Source organism: Cyanistes caeruleus, chromosome 3, assembly GCF_971803275.1.
Source record: "Cyanistes caeruleus chromosome 3, bCyaCae1.hap1.1, whole genome shotgun sequence".
Taxonomy (NCBI): domain Eukaryota; kingdom Metazoa; phylum Chordata; class Aves; order Passeriformes; family Paridae; genus Cyanistes; species Cyanistes caeruleus.
In genome coordinates this window covers 61214665-61241489 of record NC_141703.1, presented here as the reverse complement: position 1 = coordinate 61241489, position 26825 = coordinate 61214665, and the positions used below count along the sequence as shown (strand labels likewise).

Genomic DNA, 26825 nt, shown 5'->3' with positions numbered 1-26825 from the left:
AAGGACGCTTAGAAGGATACTTGACTGTGTCTTCTACTGAGAATCATTTAGCTCATTACAGGGTTTTTAAAAAGGCTTAAACACAGCTAAAATATGAATATGTGCCAATTATGGCAGTTACACAGTACCAGTAATGCAGACTTAGAATTTCTGAACAGGAATGACTAAAATGCCTTTGGTCTTCCTGACCTTCTGACTTGGGTGGCTGAGCCACTCATCAACATCTATTAAACTACTAGGATTAAATGACATTTAAATGACATTGCCACAGAAATTGTGATCTTTGGCTGTATTAGAATTTACTATGTATTTGTAAATAAATATCTACAAGGAAAAAAAAAAAAAAAAAAAAAGGAAAAAAGCAGGATGTGCATTGCTCTGATGGAGATGTGCCACAGCACTGTAAGGTCTATCGGCAGGCTGAGGCTTTGGTAGCTTGCTCAGGAGCAGTGCAGCCAGACACCCAGCTGGGTGGAAAGCTGAGGACGCTGTCTCAAGCTGTCATCCTCTGCCAGGGGGCAAACACCCTCAGACATATTTTGTATTTTGAGTGGATGCCTGCAAATCAGCATGTTTGGAATTCTTTAGAAGGTCAGCTGACTACCAATTTCCTGGATGTACATTTGGCTCGGAATAATTCTCCTATCCTTGTAATTATTTTGGCTTTACATGCAATTACTTGTACTCTTCCTCCTTTTATATCGCTTACATGTTTAACTTTAAAGCTATTCCTGGTAGCTCTTTTCTAGAGAATTAGGAATATTGAGTCTTTTCAAAAGGTAGGGTAGCGTTGAGTCATTCTGCAACATTATTCTTAAAATTAAAAACGAAAAGAAAAAGAAAGCCTTTGAGGATTCTATGTAGAAGTCTACCAAATAATTGCCAACTTTGAGCTATTTTATGTATGATTAAAAATCCTCCTCTTCCTGGTTACTTTCAGGAAGTTTGATACAAACACTACAGAGTCAGGACTCTCTTGGGTCCTTGTCAGGAACAATGCCGTTAACATAAAACAAATAAACTATATTAGAGACACCAGGTAAATCTGCTTTAGTTCTCCCCAGTATCCTTTTATATCTCAAAGATCTCAATGGTATATACCCTGAAGTTTACAGGACATGTACTTCAATGTATTCCAATATATGGGAAGTGGGAAGATTCCTCTACAGAAGCCCTTTGATGGGCTTTTAGTCTGTTGTCTCTGCTCCTGACCTCGGGGTTTTGACATTCTGCTGGAAGGTTTGAGACACATTTTTGCTGATGCTTTGTTTTGGCATACACACCAGACAAAATAGATTGGGTCTGCCTCTTCCTCAGCCAGTTTGGGTGGTGTTGGCATTCGGGTGAGATGCCAGCTTGGTGCACCCTAGCTTTCTTGAGTTTCCACTTAATCAACTTTAAAAAACAGTCTGACATTTTCTTCCCCTTTTTGCTTCTGATTTTGCATTTGTCCAGTTTTTAAATATTTCTGTTGGTGACATCTGCAAGAAGCTTTTAATCATATCCGAGCAAGGGGTCTGACACAAGAGTTCCTGGCATTACACACTCACACATATGTAGAAAGAGTGCAGCAAGGAGGAGAAAAAAACATTAAGTGGATGTGAAAAGGTTACCACAATTATTTTTTTTTTTTAATGTTGTGTTTCTTTCAGACATATTTAGTGGTTTTCATTTGTATAATTCTTTTCCTGTAAAAATTTTGGAAAACCTTATGCGAATAAAACACAAATTCCCTAGCATGTCTTTTTCCAGGCTGTAGTAAAAACTACAAATAAATCCATAACCTTTGCATCTTACTACCTGCCTCTCCTGACATGAATATGTCTCAAAAGTAGAATTTATTTTGACAAATAATAGTGTGAAATTGCCGTGCTATATCTGGGGCTTTGAAACTCGCACCATAGGATAACATAGAATCATATAGAATAGAATCGTTTGTGTTTGAAGGGAAATTTAAAGGACATCTAGTCAACCCCCGCTGGGATAAGCAGGGACATCTACGATGAGATCAGGATTGCCTGGAGCCCCATCCAGACTAAATTCAAGCAACTGTGCAGCGTGGCCAGAAGCTCCTCCTAAGTTTCCACAGCCCATTTCCACTGTCCTATTTACTGGCTAAGTCATCATTTGTGCTTAAAAAGGAGACAATTACTCCAGAATATCTGAAAGCCACATTTTCAGCTGCAGCTCTGTTTTGCGTTCTATTTACTGCTTCTACTTATTTCTGCATGGTACCATCTGGACTCCATCTCCTTCCTACTTCCTCATGATTTGCAATTTCTTAAGTTCCTGCACATATTTTTTGCATTTTATGGGCAATCAGCAATTTTGTAGCTTCACAAATACAGCTCAGCATTCCCTCACTCTATTTTTAGCTCAGACTGGCTACTAGGAACCACAGCCTGCTAGGGCAGCTGACTCGTAGATGAGCCTGGCAGATGGCTCAATTCTTTTCCAAAAGCTTAGCGAGAATGGACCTGTCATTTCTAATCAGCCAGTTGATAGCAGCTCCTCGGATACAGCTGATTCTTGAGTTGTGTCCGCACATGTTGCCTGGAAGCCTCCGTGTGCCCCATCCCAGCTCACACCGACGGAGTGAACAACCTCCATTCACTCCCAATTGACTCCTCTTGGGTTTGTTAGGCTGTAGGATAGACTCTTCCATCTGGAAGGGACATAGGATGATCACCCAGTCCAACTTCCTGAGTAACTGCGGGCTGACCAAGTTAAAGCGTGCTGCTAAGGTCATTGTCCAAATGCTGCTCAGACACGGACAGCCTTGGGGCATTGACCACCTCCAGGAACGCCGCTCCCCTCGGCAAGGAAGCGGCTCCCAGTGTCCAGCGTAAACTTAAGGAGCAGCTTTGAACCATTCCCACGCGTCCTGTCGCTGGGTACCAGCGAGAAGAGCTCAGCCCTCCCTCTCCACGTCCCCTCCTCATCGCCGGCCCTCAGCCTCCTATTCTACAAACCAGACAAGCACACAGCCCCACGCTACTCCGCAACAGCAGCAGCTTTTTGTTGTTCAGGTTTGCTCGGGCTCGTTTGGTTTGGGCCCCGCCTCGGCAGAGAGGGTAGGCGGGCCGGGAGAGAAGAGGGAGGGACGGACGTGGAGGCGGCACCGGGCTCATCGGCGCGGTGTCCCGGCGGGCAGGAGGCGGCATCGGGATCAGCGGGATCACCGGGATCACCGGGATCACCGGGATCAGCAGGATCAGCGGGCTCAGCGGGCTCATCGGCGCGGTGGAGGCGCGGGAGCGGCGGCCGCAGGTGGGAGCGGGGCCGCGGTCGGCGGCTGGCGGGCAGCACGGCGCGCCTGGCTGGGGCGGCGGGAGCTGCCGGCTCTCCCTCCGCGTTCAGCGCTTGCCGAGCCGTGATGGCAGCAGAGCCCTGCCGTGAGTAGGGCTGCGAGGCGTCCCGGGGACATCGCCGGCGTTTGTCATCGCCGCTGCCTGCCCTGCCCGGCACCCGGCGCGGGGGGAGCAGCCTCAGCTGCAGAGCCGGAGCACGGCGGCTTCACTGCTGCCCGCTCCGCTGCCTCTCTTCCTCATTTACGGCAAACTGTGAAGTACTACAGATCAATAATCTTCCTCTTGTGCATGTGGAAGGCGTTCTTGTTGCATTATTTAAAAAAGAATCAGGCAAACAAACCCCACGTCTCTGAGTTAGGCGCTTTTTAAAAGCACATTTCCATTGTTGCTGAGCTCTGCTTTTCGGTAAGCTTCTATAAGCTTGCCAAGCCGGGACGGAAAACAGTTCAGAATATTAACTGTAGAGTCTGCAAAACAGATGGAGAAGTGGGGATAACATGGTGGTGACTGTAATTCTGTCTCTATTGCTTCTAGGTACTTAACAACAGCAAAAAATGAAAGCTTTCCCATCATGTCTCTCCATGCAGTAGCGCTCGCCAGCTTCAGCAGGACAGAAGTCTTCAAGCACCCCTGCTCTGAGAAGGTGAGGCAAGGGAGACCTCCGAATAGTGGCTCAGTGTGCTCATTAGCCAGGCGTGATCTTGGTTCAAAAACCAGCTTTTAGTTGTCAGTGGACGTAGTAAATTATTTTTAAATGCTGGCGGACTTGGGATACACAGTCCTAATATTGGATGTGGGGGGAGGAAAAGGCAGACTTCTTTTATAGTAGGAAGATGTCAAATTGTCAGTGGCTTTTTTTCTGTTTGTTTTTGTTATGGCAGTGTGCTGTGCTTTCCATGTGCTTCTGTTGTTATATTTCCTTATCACTGCTCTTTAATCGCGCTTTTTTTTTTTCTTTTTCTTTCTTTTTTTTTTTTTTTTTTGGTTGTTGTAGGGACAGCTATGTGGATTTTTTTCCCCCATGATGTAGTTGAAATCGTACCTGAATTCTGATAAGAACCGAGAAGTGGGAGCATTGTTAAAAAAAAAAAAAAAAAAAGATAAAAGTCTTAAAACTCAGCACCCTTAATAGCTGTGCTTACAGGAAACGAAGCTGTATTTATCTTGCTGAGCAGTTGGGATACTTGCATCCTAGAATCTGCTAATTGCTGAGAGTTTGTTAATTGTATTGAAAACAATGCTTAAAATTTTAATAAAATAATTTTTAAATAGTTCCTTCTTTATCATATTGACATGTGATATTTATATGTACAAAGCATGTCTACATGCTAGTTTCTCTAAAGCAGTCCTCTAAAGAGGGGGAAAAGATAGAAGACGCTAGCAGATACTGAAAAGAGTATTTTCTAAGCACTGGCATAATCAAATGGTAAATATTTTAAATTAAACAAAACTATTTTTTGCTTGAAACGTTATTCTTCAATTAAAAGGGAAATTCTCTGTGGGTTTTAATTTCTTCTGCTTTCCGTGAGTCTGAAGAGTATCTGACAAGAGCTGTACTCTGAGTCATCTCACTCTTCCACGTAGGAAGTGTAGAGGTCAACAACCTGGGGTGGCCGAGGACAGCACACCTTTAACTCCCTTCTCTTTGTATGGGATCACAAAGTCGAGGGGAGGGTGAGAGGAATCCTGGTCATGCTTCAGTGTGCAGACATTCTCACTGGTGTGGGGGCAAGGCTTAACACCTCGGTTAAGTGCCAATTTAACAATGTCCATGTCGGAGCAGGGCATCCCTTTCATTTCCCTGGTTTCTGTGATGTGCTCTGCAGGTCCATGACATACCTGAGGCAGTAGGGAGGTGGGGGGACAAATTTTACTTCCTCACAAAGGATTTATGAGCTTAGGGGGGATACCTGTTGCTTTGCTGTCCTGAGTGAGTCATAGTCTCTTGTTGGAATTAGCCCCTGAGTATCTGCACTAAATTGCTTCCCTGGTTCAGCTTACACTGGTTTGACAGTATGGTGAATCCTGCTTTGAGGGCAGAAATACTGAATTGGAAGCATCATGACTGCAAAAAGTGAAGTGCTGATCTGGTGCAAACCTGCTCAGGCAGTTCAAATGCTTTCAAAATTTTGGTCAGCTTATACTGGCAGGCTCCTATGCCAGGTCGAGTATTATCTATCTGTGTCACCTATTGTGTTATGCTGGGTCAGTCACATTGCTGATAGGAACCACATGTACCGTGTTCTGTCAAATTAGGTGACATGACCGCACTTGATCACAGTTGTTATAGCTGGGAGATTTAGCAGTACATGGATGAGATATTTGTGCAGTTGGATCTTCATAGATTTAGCTTAGAACTTGTGTACTTCTAAATAGATGCTTCCAGATAAAAATTGGTGGTTCCTTGAATTCTTTTCCACTCCATTGCTGTTGTTTTGATAGGTACATGGGCATCCTATTTAGCATTTTGTCTTCTCATTTGTGCCTTATACACATATTTAATCCTCCTGCTGTAGAGAGTTTCTTTTGATCACCTTCCTTCTGAAATGAAATCAGAGATGCAGAGCTGAGGTGCCAGTGCTCTCCAGACAGTGCATGATCCTGGGGAAATTTTCAGGCAGCCAGAAATATAGGTAGTGGTTAGGTCACTGTCAGCAGCCTCAGAAAAGTGTTCTTCCTGCTGGGATGACTGTGAGACTGAGGGTATCATTAGCAGAGTGCTGTTATCTTATAACCAAATTGTCTGCCTCTCTGTTCTCATTGTAGTTAAACCACAAAAGCCTAAAGGTGGCGTTCACCGACTCAGCGTGTTCTTCAAATCCCTCGGTGAGGATTAGCTGCCTTGCTCCGACGCCTCAAATCTCTGTTCTCTCAGGTAATGCCAGTTTGTTCCAAATTGTCTCCCACTGGGGAGTTTTACTGGTGCTTGCAGCGCTAGCAAAAGCTGTTGGTGTTTGTGTGTACTAAACAAGTCTAGTTTGTCTGAAGAGGGTTCCTTGTTTGTTGGCTTTGAGGGTGGCACATCATCAAAATACTTGATACAATTTGCAAGTATAGGTGTTTTTTGACTTTTAATGGTAGTTTGGCCATTTTACCTAATGCTGACATCTGTGTGTGGAGGGTGTGTGAGGGTGGATCAGGTTTCCCATAACAGTTGTGGATGCCCCATCCTTTTAAGTGTTCAAGGGATTGCTTGAGCAACCTGGTCTCCTGTAAGGTGTCCCCACCTACAGCGGGAGGGTTGGAACTAGATGATCTTTCAGGCCCCTTTCAGCCCATAAAATTTTACTATTTTTTTTATTGCTACACTAAATGTTTTGCCTAGAGAAGATGATGTTTGCAGCCAAAATTGAGGTATTGGTGTGCAATTGAAATGTCAGTAGTTACCAAAATATCTTTCCCTGAAAAGTTTGAAATATATTTGTTTGAAAGTCAGCTAGTTTTAATTTTCCCATTCCTGTCCTTATATTGCCATGGCTGGCTACATTGACAAGATGTTTGTTTGCAAGTGCAGACAGTAGAATGTGCAGTTTTTCTGCTATTTCTGCAAGAGCTTTGTCCTGGTAAGTGGCAGGTGACTGATCCCTATTACTGACATACTCTGGCTGATTTTGACCTGGCTTTACTAGGATAGCTTTGCTAGGAGCTCTTACAGTTTCGGTTATATGTGATGTTCTCAGTTTTTTCAGCTTTTTGCTTGATGACTGCTGGTCTTCATATGGACTTGCTGTTCCAAAATACATGGGGGATTTTGTTTTGGTTTTGATCCCTTCATTAATAAACTTTCTTATTATGTTGTTTGCCTGCTTGCAAGCTTCCAGGTGAGAGACTCATGGAGAAGTTTACTGTTTTCCAATGAAATATGTCCAAGGAGAGCAACCTCTGGGCAAAGTCTGGAGTCTGCAAGACTTGCTGCTTTTTTCACCAGCAGTGTTTAACAATCCTCGTGGTTCTAACTAGGAATTCTTTGTCCTGGACATGATTGTTCTTGATTGTATCTATTCTTAGAATTTTACAACCTACTTATCTTCCCCAAAGGAGATAATTGTTAACTTCATTGTGTTGATGTGGTCAATGGTTTCTTCTTGAACATAGACTTTGTGTCTAATCTCTCAATTACTTGGATTATGGCAGTTCCTCTGGGGCTTGTTCGTTCGTTTGGTTTGGGGTATTTTGGTTTGTTTTTTTCAAGGTATGGGACTTCAGTTTATTCTTCAAAAGCTACTGGTTGTAGTGCACTTTTCTGTGTCCTGGTAATGTTGCTATGTCTGCCACTAAAAGCAGTTTTTCCATTTTTTGTCAAGCTACAGTTTTGCAGTAGATCACATAGGACCTTGGCAGTGTTTTTCTTTCTTTCAGATGCATTATAATGATCTTGCTGTGACAGAGCTGTTTGTTATGGTTTTGGCTAAGTGTTGTCACCCCATGAATAATGGACTGAAGTTTACTTTAGCCATTTCCACTCTGACTGAACTGAAACACGCAGGCATGTTGACCTCATATTACTGAGTGTATTTTTTGTTACTCTCTCTGCTCTACTGATCTTCCATGTGACTTGCTATAATATAATCTTCTCTCCTATTGGCAATAGAATCAGTACCTGTATCAGTAATAGTTTTGTTTTCCTGTTTTGTAGAATAGTGATGGTTTTGAGCACATTGACAATCAGTCATCATTAAAGTCTTAGCTAATTGTGTTTGGATAGTAGCAGAATACTCTTGGTTTATTACCTAGCCTTTATCAATGACAGAATTGCTTCCTGAGTGCAGAAAGCAAGAACTTTCTTGCAAGAAGAGGCAGCAGTGAGTGATGAGTGAATTCAGCTGTTACCTGTCTTCTCACCTGTGTAAGAAATGCTATACATTTTATTCAAGTTGTGTATTAACCTTTTCTTAGTATTGTTTCCTAACCTCTTGTTTTCTTCTATTTTCTGAACAGATGAATCTTCAAGGCCAGCAGTGATTGGACATGCTGGAAGTTTTGGATCGTACCCAGGCAGTGCTGAAGCTATCAGAGACATTCTCGTGTCTGTTTTAAATGCATCTGGTTTGAAGCCCTCTTTGGTGTTGGAGCAGAGCACAATGCAGGGAGCTGAGCATCCGGACAGTGATGTGGAACAGTGGGAAGAAAGCAGCGCTGGGGACAGCCATGATGACAGCGACAGTGATTCTGTACATCACAGCTCTGCCTGTACACAAACAGACATTCGGTTTACACGGCCCCGGGCATGTTGGAACAACACAGACTGTGATTCCCCCAAACCTTCCCTGGATGCTTTCCCTTGTCCACATTCTACTGGTGGAGATCCTGCTGCTTCCTCCTTGAATGGTTTTAACCTTTCAAGCATGTCCCCTCTGAAGCGTGACTGCTTTACCCAGGTGACGTTAACAGGAGGCACCGTCACATCCGCTGTTGTGCATTCTGGTAAAGAATCTTATGCCTGCCCTGAAAGAGACTTGGCTTTCACAAGGTTGCTTTCAGATTCAGCTTCTGGTAAAACAGATCTAGTGAAATACCCTTATGCCGTGGAGCCTGCACCTCTCAGCAACAGCAACAGCGATTCTCCCAGTGGCCTTTCCCAGTCAGAGCCAGTCAATCCGACAGGTAACTTTACAGGTGAGTTTTTGTTGAAAGATCTCTGGAAAGAACTGTAATTGAAGCAGGCCTTATTTATGGTGATTACAAATAAAACAGATGCTGTCTTTCAAAATAGTAGAGAGGAGAGAAAGAGCTTAAAAACCAAGGAGAACTAGAGGGGTGGCCTTGGTAAAATGGGAGGTGCTCACACATTTGCAGTAGGCATCTCTTGGGACGCAGAAATGCCTCTGTAATATATAACTGTTGATAAAATGTAAAAGTTGCTGAGCTGTGTGAAATGTCCACTGGCTGAGCTTTCTACCAGCTTTATCTTGTCTTCACTGTTACACTTTTCCCAATATCAGATACCATGGATCTGGGCGTTGGGTAGTGATTCATTGGTGTGTGTGGGGTCATGTTGTGATTGGCAGGAGCTGGAGGACAGGAAGTCCTTGGATTCTGGGGTTTTGGAGGCAAGGCATTATCATCCAGTTTATTATTACTAAATTGGCTTGTTCTGAAGCAGGACTGTTTTTTCTTTTCCCCTTTCCAAGTGCACCTGAGGTTTTGGAGACATAAACACCCATCTGATGCAGAACAGGTTCTTTATACCTTTCCCCAGTTTCCTGACATATGGATAATCCTGTGTGTTGTCTGGAAGAGGACTGGCTGAGGGCTGCTAGTAGAGACGTTGAGCAGGGTGCCTTCTGTCCCTGCAGTGTCAGGGGACTCTGGGCAGTGTAGGCCTGTAGGTGGGGAGTTGTTCAGTGGGAGAGTGCAGCACATGTCCCTGAGATGGCTGGGGGAGCAGCTGGCCTGGCTCTGGGGCTGTGTGTGCTTCCATGAGATGTGCCAGCCTTCCTGGGCTGCAGGCTGGGGTCCCTTCCCTCTGGCTGAGGCAGCAGAACAGTCCCCTCCTGTTTAACAGCTCATACTGACAGGGGCAGCCTTTGGTACAGCAAGGTGAAACGTTTTGGTTTTGTTTGTAAGGGGCGTTAGTGGCATCTAAGAACTTAATTTAGGGCCACAAAGATGTTCAGATGGTTGGAGCACCTCACCTATGATGACAAACAGAGCTGGGGTTGTTCAGCTTGGAGAACGCTTCAGGGATGCCTTGTAGCAGCCCTCCAGTACTTAGAGGGGGTCTCATAAAAAAAATAGGAAGGGTGATGGGATATTAGGAAAAAAGTCATTTACTGTAAGGGTGCTGAGGCACTAGCACAGGTTGCTCAGGGAAGTTGTGGCTGCCTCATCCCTTTAAGTGTTCAAGGTCTAGTGAGTGATCTTTGAGCAATCTGGTGTATTGGAAGGTGTCCCTGCCCATGGCAAGGGGTTTGGAACAAGGTGATATTTAAGGTCCAATCCAAACCCCTCTATGTTTCTGTGATGATAGGTTATAAGCTTCAGAAAAATGTTGCAGCTGAGGTCTGTTTTTTCTACTGAAATAAAGGCAAAGAGCAGGGAGTGTTCATCTTGCCTTTGTTTATAAAAAAATAATACAAAGTGTAGGTTTTGTTGGTTTGTTTCAATTTGGGTTTTTTCTTCTCCCTTTGGTCAATGGTAGTCCTAGTGGTGATACTCTACTGACCTCCACTTCCACTTTCTAATCCTTTCTAGCTATTCACCCAGAACTCCACCAAGGTTTGAGTTGGCAGGAGGGTCTCAAACTGGCATGTGCTGTTGCAGGGCTGGTGCTCTTAATAACACCTCTGTCCTCTGGGACAGGCTCTTGTCATCAGTTAGTATGGGGCGATTATGGCTGTTTCCTGCTGCTGGGTGTTGCACTGGCTCCGTGCCTTCGAGAAGTGCCCATCAGGGAGAAGGAAACCGCACCCAGCAGTTGGGGCTGGCTGAGGCCAGTCACACGTGTTTGGGGAGCTGGGTCTGGAAAGCACAGCCCAGGCACCCAGGGTCAGCGGGGACTGCGAGACACGTGCAGAAGAACAAATACATGGTGCGTGACTCGGCCTTCTGGCACGAGTCGGATGTGTCACAAGCTTGTGTTGGGGTAGTAGTGCTGCTGGCTCTCCAGAAAACAAAGGGAGCAAGGAATGTGGCAGCCAGGTGATTGAAGAACAGCATCCTTGATTTTACTAAAAAATACTCCTCATAAGAGGCAGGATCCTCTTCGCATTGTGGTATGTTCTGTCAGCCTTAAACTAAGGCCTTTTCTGTACAAATTGAAAACTTCTGCATTTCTCCATTCCTTGTTGCTTTCAACCATTAACACGCTATTGGCTAATGAGGTCTCATTCTCTCCTGCACTGTCCAGTACTCTGAGGATGTGAAAAGTGAATAGCAAAATGAAAAAGAATAAATATAATGTGTAATTTGAGGACAGGAATTACACAATAGGATTTCCTGACTTGCTATTCTTCTGCGATTGCTGTCTCAGAGATGGTGGTTTCTCACAGAAGAATTGCTGAGGGATGCACAAGATACAAGAAAACTATGTAATATCACTTAAATCAGAATAAATATTTTTCTTTCAGTGGAATTTAATTTTTGTTTAGTGGGATTTTCTCTGGTCCCCTGAAATTCCCAGTAGGCCTTGTTCTTATGTTTGAGGCCACCAGAGAATGGCCCTCATTCAACCTTTTGAAAAGGCTCTGTCACTGTTAATGAAGAGTTTGTGACTGAGTTTAGTGTTTTCTGGGGGCTTTGTTGTGGCCAGTGTGTCACTGGGTTCACAGGCTTGTTCTTGCTTTTAACCTCTATGTACATCAAGGTCACTTCCTTTTCTGGGTCTTGGGGCTCTTTCCCCAGTCCCAGCAGCCTCCAGGCAACAGTGCTCAGGGGCAGAAGGGCAACCAGATAACTTTTCTACATCAGACCCAGAGTTGCATCCCATTGCTGGATGTGCTGGGTTTTTTCCTGTGCATTTTTTACATTCTCTTTAAAGATGAAAGTGGGTTTTAAGAGGTAAGCAAAGGAGAGAGCCCACATTAGATTTCAAAATTATATTTAAGCTGAATTGTGTCTTTTGTTTTAAAGAGAAAGTAATAATTGTCCCATTTCCTTATTTCTGCTTATTATTTTTAGTTTAGAGAGTAATATTTGTTATCTTAACTGACAAGAATGTAGTTTATTACCAAGCTCTAGAGCTTACCTAGTAAGATGAATCATCAGGTTGGTATGAAAATAACTTAATTAGCCCATTAAATGTGTTTTGAAAAGTCATGTTGTCAGCCTTTCCGTTTTTCCTTCATGGTATACACAATGGAGGTATTAATAATTCTGTACAAAAACTCTCCATCTGTGTCGCTACGCTCGAGCACAGTATTGACTTTACAGCCTGATGTCATCGATGCTCAGGGCAGCGTAACATGGTTTCTCTAAGTATGGCAGTATAAATAATCCAAACTAGGCCTGAGAGCCAGTGCCCCTTAGCTGGAGAAAAGTTTTACATAAATTATGACCATATTTTGTGGGAGCTCTTTACCCTGTGACTTTTAAACAAATTTAGGAAGGGCATTTTTAAAAAAAAAATTAAAATGCATTGATTAAGCAGTGCTATTTGCAAAGGCTTTAAATGGTGTCTGTGTGGTGGCTGTTTTCCACCACATATGGTCTCTTTTATCCTGTAAACATCATGAGAGTGAAATAGAAATTGTGTGAGTTCCAAGGTCCAAGAAGAGGTAGTAAACACCATTAAAAACCTGATGTGTGCCCTGCTGTGCAGTGAAAAGTTCTTATTGGGGAAAAAGAGATTTAAATTTATTTCTCATACTCATCAGTGACTACCAGGAGAATAAAACTTCATTTCTAGGAAGCAAGGAATATTGTGGTTATTTCCACATTTGGATGTACTACCATTCAGCATGTGTTGCATTTGGAAGCAGAAGGGAGATTTCCTCGGGGAATGGAAAGATAATGGCAAAATGTTTTCCAAACTTAATGTTTCCAAACACAATGCCAGCATTGATACGGGGAATCTTTTAAAGCTGGTGCATCTCTGCATGCCCAGACAGCTGTGAGATTTGTGTTTCTTCTGGCAACTGTGAATGAGCAGGGTGCAGTTAGCTGGCTGCAGAGCATCACTGCAAATCCAGCCTCAGGTTCTGTCTGTGGTTGTCCCCAGCAGCTCAGGCTGTAGCTTGTAGAGAACTGGTGTGAGAGGGCAGTGCTGCTGTCACAGAACAGCATTTAAACTGTGTTTCTCTGGTAGTTGATGTTCATGCTTCAGGTTGCCAGAGTTGTTCAAATACCAGTGTGTTGCTCACATTTTTCTCCTTTGTAGCTTCTACCACAGCCTCCAGCCCTAGTGGTGTTCAGTTTTGGGAAAAAAAAGTTTGCTTTGCTTTCTGGAAGTCCCTGCACACATCGTGGGAGCTGCAGAGAAAGAAGTAACTAATAAAGCTTCTTGTTATGCCCACAGCTTCTACTTCTCCTTTGAATATAAGTGCTATACCCTTGAATCGTTCATTGCAGGACGTCTGCATGCTTCCAGAGGATGTGGAAAAGGTGAGGACAACAAATACTATCATCATAACGTTTTTGACATTTTATTGTGGCAAAACCAAATGACGAGAGGTGTTTCTCAATAAAAGAACTTCCTGATAGATGTATTAATCTTTACAAAGACTCCGTTTTCCCTCTTCTTACCCTCTATGGATGAACCTACATAAAATGCTTATTCATAATTTGTCTTCTGCTCTTGACCCATTAATTAAGTATTTTAATTATTTTTAAATAATATATACAGGAGCAATGTATGTTTCTGCTTTTCATTCCATTATTTCCCCACACATTCTTTGAAGGCAAACTTTAACATTAGTAACTTTAAAGTTGTATTAGAATATGTTACATAGATATTGTTGCAGCTGCATGCATATGCATGAGATTTACCTCCTGCTTTTACTATCATAAGATGGGGAGAGGATGGGGTTTTCTTGTGTGTGCTTATGATGAGCATGTGAGATTTGCTGTGAAAGAATTGCAGCATGAATAGCAAGCACAATAACTCTGAGAGCTGCAGTAATTCAAGCAGTTTCTCATGGTTTCTTATAAGGGCCTCAGACAGTCTTAGGTGTGTTGCCAGATAGCCAGTCCACTCAACCCTATAAACAGAGCTAAAGATGAGGAGCTAAAGCTGTCACACATAGCTCTGTGTGCTAAATGTTAAGCTTTTCCCACAGTGGAAAAAGAGGGGTTAATGGATTGCAATGAGTAGGATTTAATATAAAAGAGCTTTAAAAATGTGCCTAGAAAAGGAGATTTTTTTTGCTGGGCTGTGTGCATGTGGTCCCATGTCCTGAGCCCGAGAGGTAATCATCATCTTTGTGCACAACACTGGTTTTACTGGAGTAGCAAGTTCCACCTTTGGTTTGAAGATCTCAGCATCCATAAGGTGCATTTCAAACAAAAAAAAACAAACCACTAAATAAATCCCACACCAAAACTCAACAAACTTGGACTACCTTTTCATGTTGCTTTTTATGAAAGGTATCTCAAAAAGGAGACGATGTTTCTCTACCTGTGGTGTGGGACCTAAAACAAAATAAATTTTTTTTCAGACACCAGGACACCAGTGAGCAGGTATCTGGATTAGAAACCACTATCTGAGTGTGGAGTGAGGCAAGATTTTATCAGCTACTACTACTGTGCAGAGATTGGAGGGTGATGTGATTGCAAGTTAAGAGATAGCATGAGCTCAGTCTGTTATGAGCAAGGCTGCCTTTAAAAAAAATCCAAAGAACAAAAAAAAAACCACCAATCAAACAAAAGCCCATAAAACTTAAAATACTTTTAGCTTGTGAAATAATCTCTTTGAACTTTAGGACTGAAAGTTAAGTTATACGTGGTGTCAGTCAGCAGGTCCTGGAGTTGTAGTTGTGGGCCAGGAAGGAAATGGGTCAGATAATCTTACAGGGGCTTTCCACTGATGTTAGTGGGAGAGGTCAGAAATGACAAGGTTGGTGTGTCACAGCTGAGTTGGAAATGCTTTGTAGGGTGAGGGAGCTATCAGAAGGCAGAGCTGAAGGTTGATAGTCATGCTGAGTACAGGAGTCTGTGTGTTCTGTTTCATGTTTTTGCAATGCAGCTCTCTCAGATACACTCATAAAACATAATACAGTCAGATACTGTATTATTACTTTTATCAGCAGGGCATGCTGATAGGCAGTGCTCTGCCACTAATTTGAGACTTTTTATATCTTTAAAGTAGGAGATATCTCCCAAAAGGAAAAAAGGCTTTTAAATTATTTCTTTGCTAATGGAAAGATAGCGAACTCCTGGACCCCTAAAGTTCACAGAAAGTTGTTTCTGGGGAAACTATGCACCAAGCAAGTAATACTAATTGGTGTTGGGGAAAAAGATAAGTCTCTTCAAACACCTGCAGGGACTTGTGTGCTCTCTAATGCTGAGATTAATCTTGCCTACATGTATTTGTCTGTGAGCAGTGAGAAAGCTGTGCTGTTGGTTGTGCTCCTTGAGATTTAGCTATTCCTAAACACATCATGATGTCTTTCTTCGTGGTTTCCATACAAGTTGTGGGGAAGTTATGAATACTGATGTCGAATGGTACCATTTTCTGAGCATAAACCACTTTTATAAAGCTTTAATTATCCTGCACTCAAGAATTTCTAGCCTTGGATACTGCCATAGGTTTTTAGATGTAAGTTTAGTTTTGCACATGGCAGTTGTGGGGAGAGTATCCTGGGTTTTTTCTGGGTTTCCACCCAGGCACCTGAGTACAACTATTTCTCTGTGATGTATCCCCTTTTGAGCTGAGACTGGGGTGGGACCTGTGTCCAGGCCATCGGCACTGCCCTAACTCTTAACACATGAAAGCATTTTCCTAGCTCCTGTACTTCCCACCACTTGTAGATCTACGCCCCATGCAAAACTTGCCACTTCAGGCCCCCTCCAGCTAGCATGTGTGCAAAACTGCTTGTACACATTGACTTGAAATTAAATGTTAAATAGGTTATTTGGGTGCATGCTTGCATACTAAATAATGCAGTATAACTAGAAGACTACATCTCTGAAATGCATACATGTACATCAGTTAGTCATGTAATCAAGCTCATTTTTATCTAAAACTGGGTAAGATAAGAGTAGATTGTCTGTTATAATCAAGGGTGAGACAATTATCTGGGCAGTTGCCTTTTGCATATTGCTTCTGAATTGCCCTTGGGGTGGTTTTTTTGATTTTGAATAAAAGGTCAGACAGGTTTACATTTTTATTTATAGACTTGAAAAAGTGTGTGTGGGGGGAAATTATAGCATTTCACTTCATCTTAACTAAATATCAAAAACGCTGTGTACTAATGAGCATTCCAATCTTGTGTCCAGGAAAACGCACACTTTTTTGTTGCAGATATGATTATAGCATCACTAGAAAAAATGAAATGTAATATCCTAAGCCAACAACAAGCAGAGTCTTGGGGTGTGGAGGAAACGAGTGGATCAGATAGCAGCTATCACACTGACTCAGAGTTATCTTCTTACCCTGGAGTGAAGAAGTCTGATTCTTCTGTTACCTCTTCAGACAGTGGTTATGAAGGCAAGTTATTTAATCTAGAATGTAACCTTGTCTGAAAGCCTTTGCTGTTTTTTTCCTGTGCAAGAAAATACTAAACAAATTGGGGTATTGCTTGGAACCAAATCCTCTGTTACTTTCTTTGAGTCTCTGGAGAGCTGGGTCCACTGATGATCATTATGCCACAGCTGTTTTTCCTGTGGCTCACATACTTTCTTTTGAATGTTCATATCTCTTTCGTATTAATTATATTTTTTTTTTTACATTAAAATGAAAATGTAAGGTTTAAATGCCACAAGCCAAGCATGACTGTCCACAGAGCATATCTGTAGCTGGCTCTTTTTCTTTCTCTGCTTACTTTGGGGTTTTTTTTGGTAGTATTTGCAGCTTGGCTCTTCCCTTCTGTGTTTGCTTCTGCAGTATGCAGATGAGGCCGTGCAATTGATTTGAGTGAGACTTCCCAGAGTTTTCATTCACTTATAGTTTAAGGCAAGATAATACATGCTCCTAGCATTATTATGCTTGAGTCAGCACATGAATTTCTGAGTTTAGTCTCTTGGATAGTACAGATCTTAGTGATGAATCATAAGTCTAAATAATATAGCTTCTGTGGAAAAATTAATGTTGTTCTGGGACATGAGAAGGGGAGAGACCACTGGCAAAATGAAAGATCTGGATTTATCACTACGAGATTCTGGCTAAGAAGCTGAGGGACGTACTGTATGGCTGACTCCTAAGAACTAGCCTGCTCTGTGTATGTATAAAAACAATTAAAATTGCTCTATAAATTCAGTCTGTGTGCTAAAGTTTAGGTAAGTGAAGAAAACTGTAAACATAATTGCAGCTACTTATAAATGCTGGAAAAGTTTAATTCATCTTGTCCTTGTCTTGGACAGGCTGTGCTTTGCTGCCTGTCAGCTCCCCAGTGCATCTACAATCACATCATGAGGTTACCAGATTTCGTTGCCACAGTGACTCAGAGGATGAATATGTAATTATTGGTAAGACTTTAAAATTCTAACTGCAGAAACAGATATATTGTTCAGTTGAATCTATTCCATTGTTTGGGAATTGTCTTTGTTGAGTAGATGTTATTGGAGGAGAAATAACATGAGAAAATGGAAACAATTATGTGTGTGTAGTTCCTTTTTAGAACACATGGAGAAATACCAGACTGCTGCAGTGTTTCCTTTCTAGGAAAGAATATCTTTGCTGGTTTGACAGTGTGGTGAGCTGACCCTGGCTTGGACAACAAGCAATCACCAAACTGCTCTGTCACTTCCTTTCTCCACTGGAAAGGGAGAGAAAACATAAAAGGCTTGTGGGTTGGATAAGGACAGGGAGACATCACTCACCAAAAACTGTCACAGACAAAACAGTCAACGTGGGGAAATTAATTTATTGCCAATCAAGTCAGTGTAGGGTAATGAGAAATTAAATCAAATTTTAAAGCACCTTCCCCCCACCTCTCCCTTCTTTGTGGGCTGAACTTCTCTTTCAATTTCTTTACTTCTTGGGGCTTCCCACACCTCCTGTCAGGAGCCTGCTGCAGCATGGGCTTCTTCCCTCTAGGTCACAGACTCCTTTAGGCATTTTCTTGCCCCAGCCTCAGCTCTTCCACAGGCTGCAGGGGCATTTCTGCTCCCCCATTAATCCCCACAGGCTGCAGGGACACTGCTGCCTAACCAGGGGCTGTGCCAGGGGCTGCAGGGGAATCCCAGCTCTGGCTCCTGGAGCACCTCCTGTCCCTCCTTCTCCACTGACCTTGGTGTCTGCAGGGCTGTTCCTTGTGCATATTCTCACTCCTCTCTTCAGACGCAACTGTGCAGAGGTTTCCCCTCCCATTTTGACTTACCACACAGGCTACAGCTACCACCATGGGTACAGGCTCAGCCTTGGCCTGTGGTGTGTCCATTCTGGAGCTCTCTGGCATCTGGCTATCTCAGACATGGGTGAAGCTTCTGTCAGATTCTCACAGAAGCCACCGCCATAGCCCCTCCTGCTACCAAAATCTTGCTATACAAACCCAACAGAGAGACACGAATTATGTCTAAGGATTAAACCAAAGGAATGTGCCTGAAGGAAGTGGGAAACTGGCACAACCTCAGTCAGCTATAGCAGCATTGTTTGAGAAAATTTAGGACACGATAATTTCCTAATGAAACAGATTGACTCAGTTTTAGGTAGCCTCTCCCTCTGCTTCAGGACTAGAGCAGAATGTCTCTGTTCTCTTTTAGTCATATGTGCTTTGCTTCTCTTTAGGATTTTCTCATGAGTTGCATTTAGTTTGCTTCTGGTTTTTACATATACAGAAATAGCAACCCTTAAAAGTGGCCTGTTCTAACCTTTGTTTTATCTCTTCCTGGTAACAATTGGATTTTTATTATTCTCTTTGGTTTTAGAGATTTATTTTTTCCTCTCATCTTTCCCTGATCTACAAATGAAGAACAAGCTCCCAAAAGACTGCATTCCTAGTAGCAAGAATTACTTTGAGATAAATGGGAAATAAATGGGAAAACATTTGTCTTGAGAGCAATAAGCATGGTCAAAACTAACACTACCAATGTGAACACCTTACTGGCATAAGCATATTGTGTCTATGTAAACATAATGGAGTATATCCTTTAATTTCATTCATCTCACCTGTTACTAACATGTTTATAGCATTATCATGTTATGTTTGTGATTGGTGTCTCCAAATATCTGTCACTGTCCAAAAAAAAAACTAATGTGGCTCTGTACATTATTATTTATATTGAGTGACTTCTTTCTGCTTGACCAGCAGGCACTTAGTCTCTCCTTATCATTTCAGCTCTTGAAGGCAGGCTAATGGTTATGATAGGATGAAAAGGTATTAAGGAATATTCTTCATAATGTCAGAGATATGCAGAGGAGATAAGACTCCTTATGCCTGTTTTTCAACTAGGGCTGAGGTTATTTCCCACATCCAGGAAGGGTGTTGGAAAGATGAATATATTTGAAACTGACACTGTGGTAACACAGAAAGTATTTTTAAAATAATGCTGAGTAACAGATGCTTTGTTTCTTAAATGGCTTGATAAAATTTTCTCCTTTACTGCAGAACTTGAAGACCTTGAAAACCTGTCTGTCGACCCTGATGAAAGGTGTGTATCTTCACTATAACAGCCCTGTGGCTCTGCCTTTTCTGCTGGAGCAGCTTTCTGGTGGTTCTTCTGGCTGGGGCAGGGAAAGTTGTGGGAGTGGTAAATTGGGCCCTCTCAAGGAAGGGGAAGGAATGCTGCTTGACAGCAAATGTCTCTGGTGCTTGGCTAAGCAGTGTTTCTCTGGTCCCTTAGTCTTGCTGGAGGGTGGTGTCTGTGGCTCTTTGAGGGCCTGGGTGTATCAAAGAAAGAGGGTACCAATAAAGGAATGGGAGAAAACTTCTCAGGGATGCAGAAAAGGCAGTGGAGATGCTGATGACATGCTACTGTTTTTTACTGACAGTATTCCTTACCTTTCAGATCATCTTTTGAACCAGGCAGCAATTCTGCTGAAGCAACAGCCCAGGAGTTGTGTAGAGCTTTCAGAAAATACTGGTTGCAGACAGACTCTGCAGTTCAGCTGTCTGGTTGCCTGAGCTCATCTAAGCAGAGAGTGAGTCTGATCTGAAAACAACGAGCTCTTTATTCAGTTCCCCAAATAATCATGGTCTCACTGCAGCTGCTTCACTGCTAGGAAAAGGAGGAAGCTATGTTAAAAAAAAAAAAAAAAAAAAAGAAAACAAATACAGATGAGTGCTTACAGTTTATTTGTTCACTTTATCTAGATTTTTAGAAAATGTCTTCTCTCTCCAGCAATTTTCAGCACGTTTAAAACATGTAGTTGTGAACAATCAGGATGTGCTTTCTTCTAGAACGGAAATGGGGGAGTTTGAGGGGGTACTACATGCAGGTGAAAACTGAATTTTAAAATAGCAGAGTAGAAAGGGACATAAATTTCTCCCACAGTATTTAACATATGTTCAGCTGATGGGCTGCTTATATTCATGAGCTTGTCTTTCCCAATAGTCTGTGCTGAAAGAAGAGATTCCAAGAGAGCTTGAATCCAGTTTGAATCTGGCTGAAGAAATAAAGATCATATCCAAGTTGAGAGGATCTTCTGGCTGGTCCCCACCAAGATCACAGATTATATTTAATATTCATCCTTCAGTCAAGTAAGTATTGAGGGATCTGGGCATTGTCATTCAGTACAGTGTGGGGAAAGCTGATGGAAGGAGCTTGGGTGATTAACTGATCTAGTGCATCTGCAGGTGGTCTGTGAACAGGTCTAGAGCTGGTGCATGGCACAGCCTTCTGCAGTGTGTCACCAGCCTCACTAGAAAACAGATGGCATCTTTTTCCCTCTCTTGGCACATCCTGATTAACACAGCACGTGCGATTTTCCACGTGGTAATACACATACTCTTTGGTGGTATGGTGGCAGGGTACTTAGCTCCTGAAAATTTCATTTTGTGGCCCTGCCTGGAGAATACTCTTGTTTTTCCCTGCTGTCCTGCTCATATTTTATGGATAGCTGGTTTTTGAGAAAGGGGGAGGGAGGCACCAGGTCATGTGTGAGGATGTGGCTGTCTCACCCTGTGTCAAGTGCTGTTACGTGCAGACAGTAAGCAAACTGGCTGCTCCTTGTGTTGCTGTGGGTACAGTTGCTTTTTCAGTTGCAAATGTAGATTTCCCCTGACCAAACCCTATGCCACCTTAAGAAATGGAAAATATTTTAGTTCTTTCAACAAGCATTACAGAATCTCCCTTCTTAATGTGGAGGAGTAGGAGTCAGCTCCTGAGGAGCTTTCTTTGGTGCCAGTGTACCTCTTTTGCACTTTGGAAGAATGTTAATTAAAACTGTCTTGGGTGCTGAATGGTCTATTTGCCTCTATATACAGGAGAGATGCGGTGGTGGCTGCTCAGAACTTTACGTGTGTTGGTTGTGGAACCCCAATAGAAAGCAGTAAGTATTACCAAAACTGTCAAAAAGCCACTAAAAAGTGCAGTACTTGTACTGCAATCAGTACTGTAATCAGACTATAATCCTCACCAACACAGATGTACCACATTTTTTAAATTATCTGAGCTAAAAGGAAAATCTCATTGTTGGATGTGTCTGCGATAGTAAAACAGACAGTGGGATCTTTCTAGTGTCTGGAATTTTTCATACAATACAGAATGCAATATTTGATAGATGTCCTTTTCATACACAATAAAAAAATCATAACAGTAAACCACAAAATGGAAAAAAAACTATACAAAAAAATAATAATAAAAAAATAAATCAAGCTTCCAGAATGGAAAGTGCTGGTTTTGCATAATCCAGTTGTTTATTTTAATAATTCTTTCCCTGTGCCAATTTAGACATTCCCTCCCAAAAATCTCTTTTTAGAAACTGTATGCAAGCTTACAGAATCTGTGGTTTTGTTCTTTTGGGGTGTCTTTTTAAAACGTTTGGTTTCTTTAGATCTTAATCACAACATCTTTCTTGTGGGTTTTTTTGATTTTTTTTGTTTAATTCCTGATACTTTGTGAGAACTGCTTGAAAGCACAATGATTTACAGAATTGACAAGCAGACCTTACCTAAGAAATATTTGAAGTGGTGCTTAAGTCTTTTCTGGGTCAGCTCACAAGAGCAGTACTTGTGATATCCTGTAAAGCATCAACAATTTATGATGGCATATTAAGTTGAGCAAATAGGAGATGCTGTAATAGCTGGGAAAAAAACATTTTCTTGATGTGAAAAGGTATTGTACAAACACGACTCCAAAATTGGTGGAAGTATTTTTGTTGCATATTTTACCCAGTGTTTCTTTTGTGGTTAAAGCAACATGGGTTTTTCTAAGATCTTATGTTGATAATTATAATCAGTTGAACAAATACGGAAATGAGGAAACCTTTGTGTTCTAATGCCAAGTACAAACCTTGTACACGTGCTCACCACAGTAATAAAACCCCGGCCAACTTTAAAGAATAAAACAAAAAAGATACTTTTCTCTTCATTCCACTAGACCAGAGTTATATAGACAGACTAGGCATACAGACAAGAGTTGTGTCCCATAAGTTTTTTAAACATTCAGGATTTCACTGCTGTCTGCCTGCAGAGTATATCAGGAGACTCCGCTATTGTGACTACCTGGGGAAGTACTTCTGTGACTGCTGCCACAGCTATGCCCAGTCCTCTATTCCTGCCCGAATACTTTCAAAGTGGGATTTCAAAAAATACTATGTGTGCAACTTCTCCAAACACCTACTGGACAGCATATGGCAGCACCCCATTTTCAATGTGTCGTCTATTAACAAAACCCTCTACACGAAAAGTAAAGAAATGGACAGGGTCAGGGTAAGTGTGGCTCTTTTTATTAGGAATTTCTGGGTCTGAGACTTTCAGGAATAAGTCCTTAGGGCAGGATATCTGGTGTGTGTGTGTGTATGTGGTAAGAAGGAGGGCTGGTTTTCTTTTATTTACCCCATCACCACTTCTGGGACTCGCTCTCTTTTCCCTCAGGTGAAGAGAGCAAAGAGAGGCATTTCCAACCTATGCCAGAGGTCTCCTTAGCCCTGTTGTCTTTGGGGGGTGTTTCCTTAGTGGTTCCTAGTTTTAGTGCATATAAGGGAGTTGGTCTCCTGCAGTAAATATTTACATCTTCCTGGCTTTTGGATGTTGTAAAGTTCTGTAGTTTTGAATGACTCCTAAATTTTGTGGAAATTAGGGGAAACACCCTTGGCTTATGTAAGAGCTGTACCTCCTAGAGCTATAGGAAGAGTGTTCTGCTGAAGACTACAAGTAGGCACGTGTTACCTTCTTGGCTGAGGAGACACTTACCTGTTCTTACACAGGTGTGGGTTTAGCATGCATCAAAACCTGCAGCCATTTTTGGCACTAGGACTTGCTTCACTTGTCAGGGAATAAAAATAGCCTTTGCCTGCCTTTGGCTTTCGTGCATTAGAAAATCCATTTGTTTAATACTATGCTAAGTGTAAAGTTCCTTTTTTTAGGTGTGTTTTTGTGTACTTGCAAGGGTTGCTGACTCAAATAGTGGTGTTCCTCACTTAGGAATATATAAAAGAAATGCTTTTGATTTAAAAATGGCTCTGTTTTTCTTCTCCATCTTTTAGGAGGTGCAAGAACAGCTTTTTCATTTAAAAAAGCTTCTGAAAACGTGCAGGTTTGCTGAAAGGTAAGGACTGTGATTATGCATGAAGAATAGCTTAGTAAAATGTGCATAAAGAGCCTTCTTCTCTATAAGCACATATAGAGGCATTTGGGTGCAGTTTCATATAAGTTGATATGATCATTAGAGAACTCTATTAACAAAATTGCCTTCTATTGCAGTGCAAATGTTGAGTGAAGCACAAGTTTTATGTGGTAGCTGTTTCTTGTAGTATAGTTTGGTTTTAAATGTTCAATGGTTTTAGTTAGGTGTGTATTTTTTCCTGTTCTGTTTCTATTAGGTTCTCACTCATTCTGAAAAGTTCAAAGATCCTTATCTCTCTGAGAATATTTGTCTTTAAAAAATATGTTGGCTTTTTTTAATTAACAAGTGTGTTCTTTGACCATTTGAAGATTTCTTCCAGAAATCTGTCATAATGCTCAATTCTGTTTATTTTATAAAAATATTCCAATGAAGTAGTAGTAAGCAAAAGTGATAAACCCCAAAACATGACCTTGCTTTTTGCTAGAAGTGAAAGATTTCTGGTGTTCGCCTTCCCAAACTGTGGGCAAAACTAATACGTGAACATGTGAATTAATTCACTGCAGAATTGCTGATCTTTTTAAGAACAGGTATAAGCAAAATAAGATTTAAAAGTAGGTTCCATTTTCTCTCTGACATAGACCTCTTTTTTATGCATCAGTTACATGTTGTTCTCCAAAATCAAACAGAAATGTGTTTTTGTTTCCCTTTTGTTCAACTCCCTGTGATTCCATTACTGAAATAAGTATAAGGTTCATCACTCTACCTTCTATCTGCATCAGTAATATTTTAAAAGCAATAGCTCTATGTCCAGTGTTTACCTGCTCACCAGAAGCATAATTTCACCCAGTAGTGATCTGTGCAGGATGAATCCCCTCAAAGTCCTCTTTGGAAAGCAAATAAATAAACCTGGCTTATTATATTAGATACTATATGGGATTTTACCTACTTTTCCTGAGGTAGGAGAGAGCCTTTTACACATTATTTAAGGATTGCTGGGGTAACTGTGTATGGCAAGTCCAAATGCATGTTTAATGAAGGTGGAATGCATGTTTAAAGAAGGTAGTTCATTCTAAATCCCAAACCTCCCAATATTTATTAAAGTGATCTCAGATTGGAAAGGGAGATAGCAGGAACTGGCCTTGTATAATCCCCGTGTGACTAGAGAAGTGAAAGAAGCTTATTCTGGAAATACACTTGAGAAACAACTTTTTTTTACTTTGGGTTTTATTTCTCTTTGCAGTGTACTGAAAGAATTTGAACAAGTCCCCAGCCATCTGACGGAGGAGCTGCATCTCTTCTCACTGGATGATCTGGTGAAGATCAAACGAGGGCAGTTACTGCCTCTTCTTAAAGATATTCTGAAGAGCTCCACCTCTCATGTAGATGGCTGCGAGGTAATGAAAAAATAGGGCTTTTTGTGTCCTTGCAGCTGCTACTGTAAGGAAATATCCTTGCTGCCATTTCCAAATAATTTTTTTCTTAGATTTAAATCCAACCCTTTTGCTGTTGTTGTAGCTCTGTCAAGCGAAGGGGTTTATCTGTGAATTCTGTCAGAGCGCAGACCTGCTCTTTCCATATCAGACTGCCAAATGTAAAAGGTGCAAAGGTATGTTCCAGACTGAATGTTTTTCTTTCTTGGGGGAATTTTGGTGTATAAAACTATTTAGACTTATTTTAAGCATTGAGACTTAATTAGACTTATTTGAGCATTTAAGCTTCACTGAAAGCATGTATATTTGAAAATCTGTATGTGCATTTGGAAACCATGGACAGCATGTATCTTTGAAATACAACCTGTGGCAGCTGTTTCATATCAGTGAATTCAGAGGGCAAAACCAGTGATTTGCCTGACCATGGTTCTGCTTGCAGGGGGAGGCTATTTTTTGGGTCTAGGCATGAGAGAGCTGTTTTATCAGATCTTGCCAGCATTCAGTGTAAATTATTACAGTGGTGGTTGTTGTCCAGGCCTTGCACTGCTTCTCTTTACTTTCATGCTGAAATGTATACTATAGAACATCATTCAAGGAACACAGTTATTGATTCATGTTTTTTAATTCTCTTTTTTTTTTTTTTTTTTTTTTTCCCTCTGAATGCTGCTCTGTATGTATAAACAGAGTGCAAAACATGCTTTCACAAAGCATGCTTCAAGTCTGGAGGCTGCCCCAAATGTCTGCGGATCTCAGCTCGGAGGACTCTCTCAGAAAGTCCATCACTGGTGTCTCAGTGAAACTTGGTTCCTCTGACTGCTGACTTCAGAAGATTCTCAGAGCCAAATCTTCAGGTGCACAACTAAGCATTAAATAATGTTGTTTTAGACATTACTGTTTTTAATGCATGTCTCCTTTATGGGGGGTAAAATAAAAAAAATAGAAAAACAATCAATATCAACTTTATTATCATCATTGAAAATTCACCCTAATGGAGTTTGATCTTCACCGTGACAGACTGGATGTTAATTTTTCAGGCTGCCTTTTGTTGCTATGTTTTGTCCTTGTATGTAAGAATTTTAATACTATATTTTTTCATGTAAAACTGATTAATCTCTGTAATTCTGCAGATAATGTATGGATAGTAAGTGAACATTGCAAGTGGTTGCCTGTGTTTGATTTTGGAAATGGGGGAAAAAGCGGTGAAGTGCAAAATCGTTCTCTGAAAAGCTCTACAATAAATAGAAAAGGCTTGTCTGCAAGTTTTAAGCAGATGCTCATCTGATATTGTTATGGCAAATGCTTATTGTGAACCAGTGAATTTTAAGTTTCTTTTAAACACACCTTTGCAACAGCCTGTGGTGAGTTTACTTGGTCTGCTGCTAGGTGCTCTTCACACTTCACCCAGCTGGTCCTTCACCCCATTCCTCAAGAGGACAGAGGGAGAAAATAAGGTAGAAGAGCTCACAGATTGAGATACCGACAGGGAGATCACATGCTAGCTACTGTCATGGGTAAAATAAAACCCTTGAACTGGAGAAAATTAAATGTATTGTAAATTGAGTAGGGTGGTGAAAAGCAAAGACTAAACCAATAATTTTCCCTTACCTCACCCACTCATTTTCCAGGCTGAGCTTTGCATCTTCATTCCCAATTTTTCTACATTATAGCCTGCCCCACGTGGTGCAAGGCAGATGCAGAATCTGGGTTGCTGTCAGTTCATAACTGTTCCTTTCTTCTACTCCCGCCTCCTCACATTTTCCCCTTCCTGCAGTGGGGATCCTTCCCATGGGCTGCAATCTTTCAGGATAAACCTGCTCCTCTA

General features: G+C 41.6%; 1 protein-coding gene across 3 annotated transcripts; it reads left to right on the top strand.

Moving 5' to 3' along the window:
- Positions 1 to 26262, top strand: RUBCNL (rubicon like autophagy enhancer). Of its 3 annotated transcripts, none has more exons than XM_086881268.1 (16): positions 1 to 3029; positions 3846 to 3954; positions 6078 to 6186; positions 8250 to 8927; positions 13267 to 13352; positions 16185 to 16395; positions 17268 to 17372; positions 19454 to 19496; positions 19854 to 19986; positions 20400 to 20545; positions 21272 to 21336; positions 22479 to 22717; positions 23494 to 23555; positions 24814 to 24967; positions 25089 to 25179; positions 25688 to 26262. In XM_086881268.1, the coding sequence occupies exons 2-16, from the start codon at positions 3883 to 3885 to the stop codon at positions 25798 to 25800; spliced, it is 2307 nt and encodes a 768-aa protein (XP_086737394.1). In that variant the 5' UTR covers positions 1 to 3029; positions 3846 to 3882; the 3' UTR covers positions 25801 to 26262. The 3 variants fall into 3 exon arrangements, with proteins under 3 accessions (XP_086737394.1, XP_086737393.1, XP_086737395.1); XM_086881267.1 differs by having other exon boundaries at positions 2668 to 3270; XM_086881269.1 differs by lacking the exon at positions 1 to 3029 and adding an exon at positions 3101 to 3270 and having other exon boundaries at positions 6078 to 8157.
- The last annotated feature ends 563 nt before the right edge of the window (positions 26263 to 26825 follow it).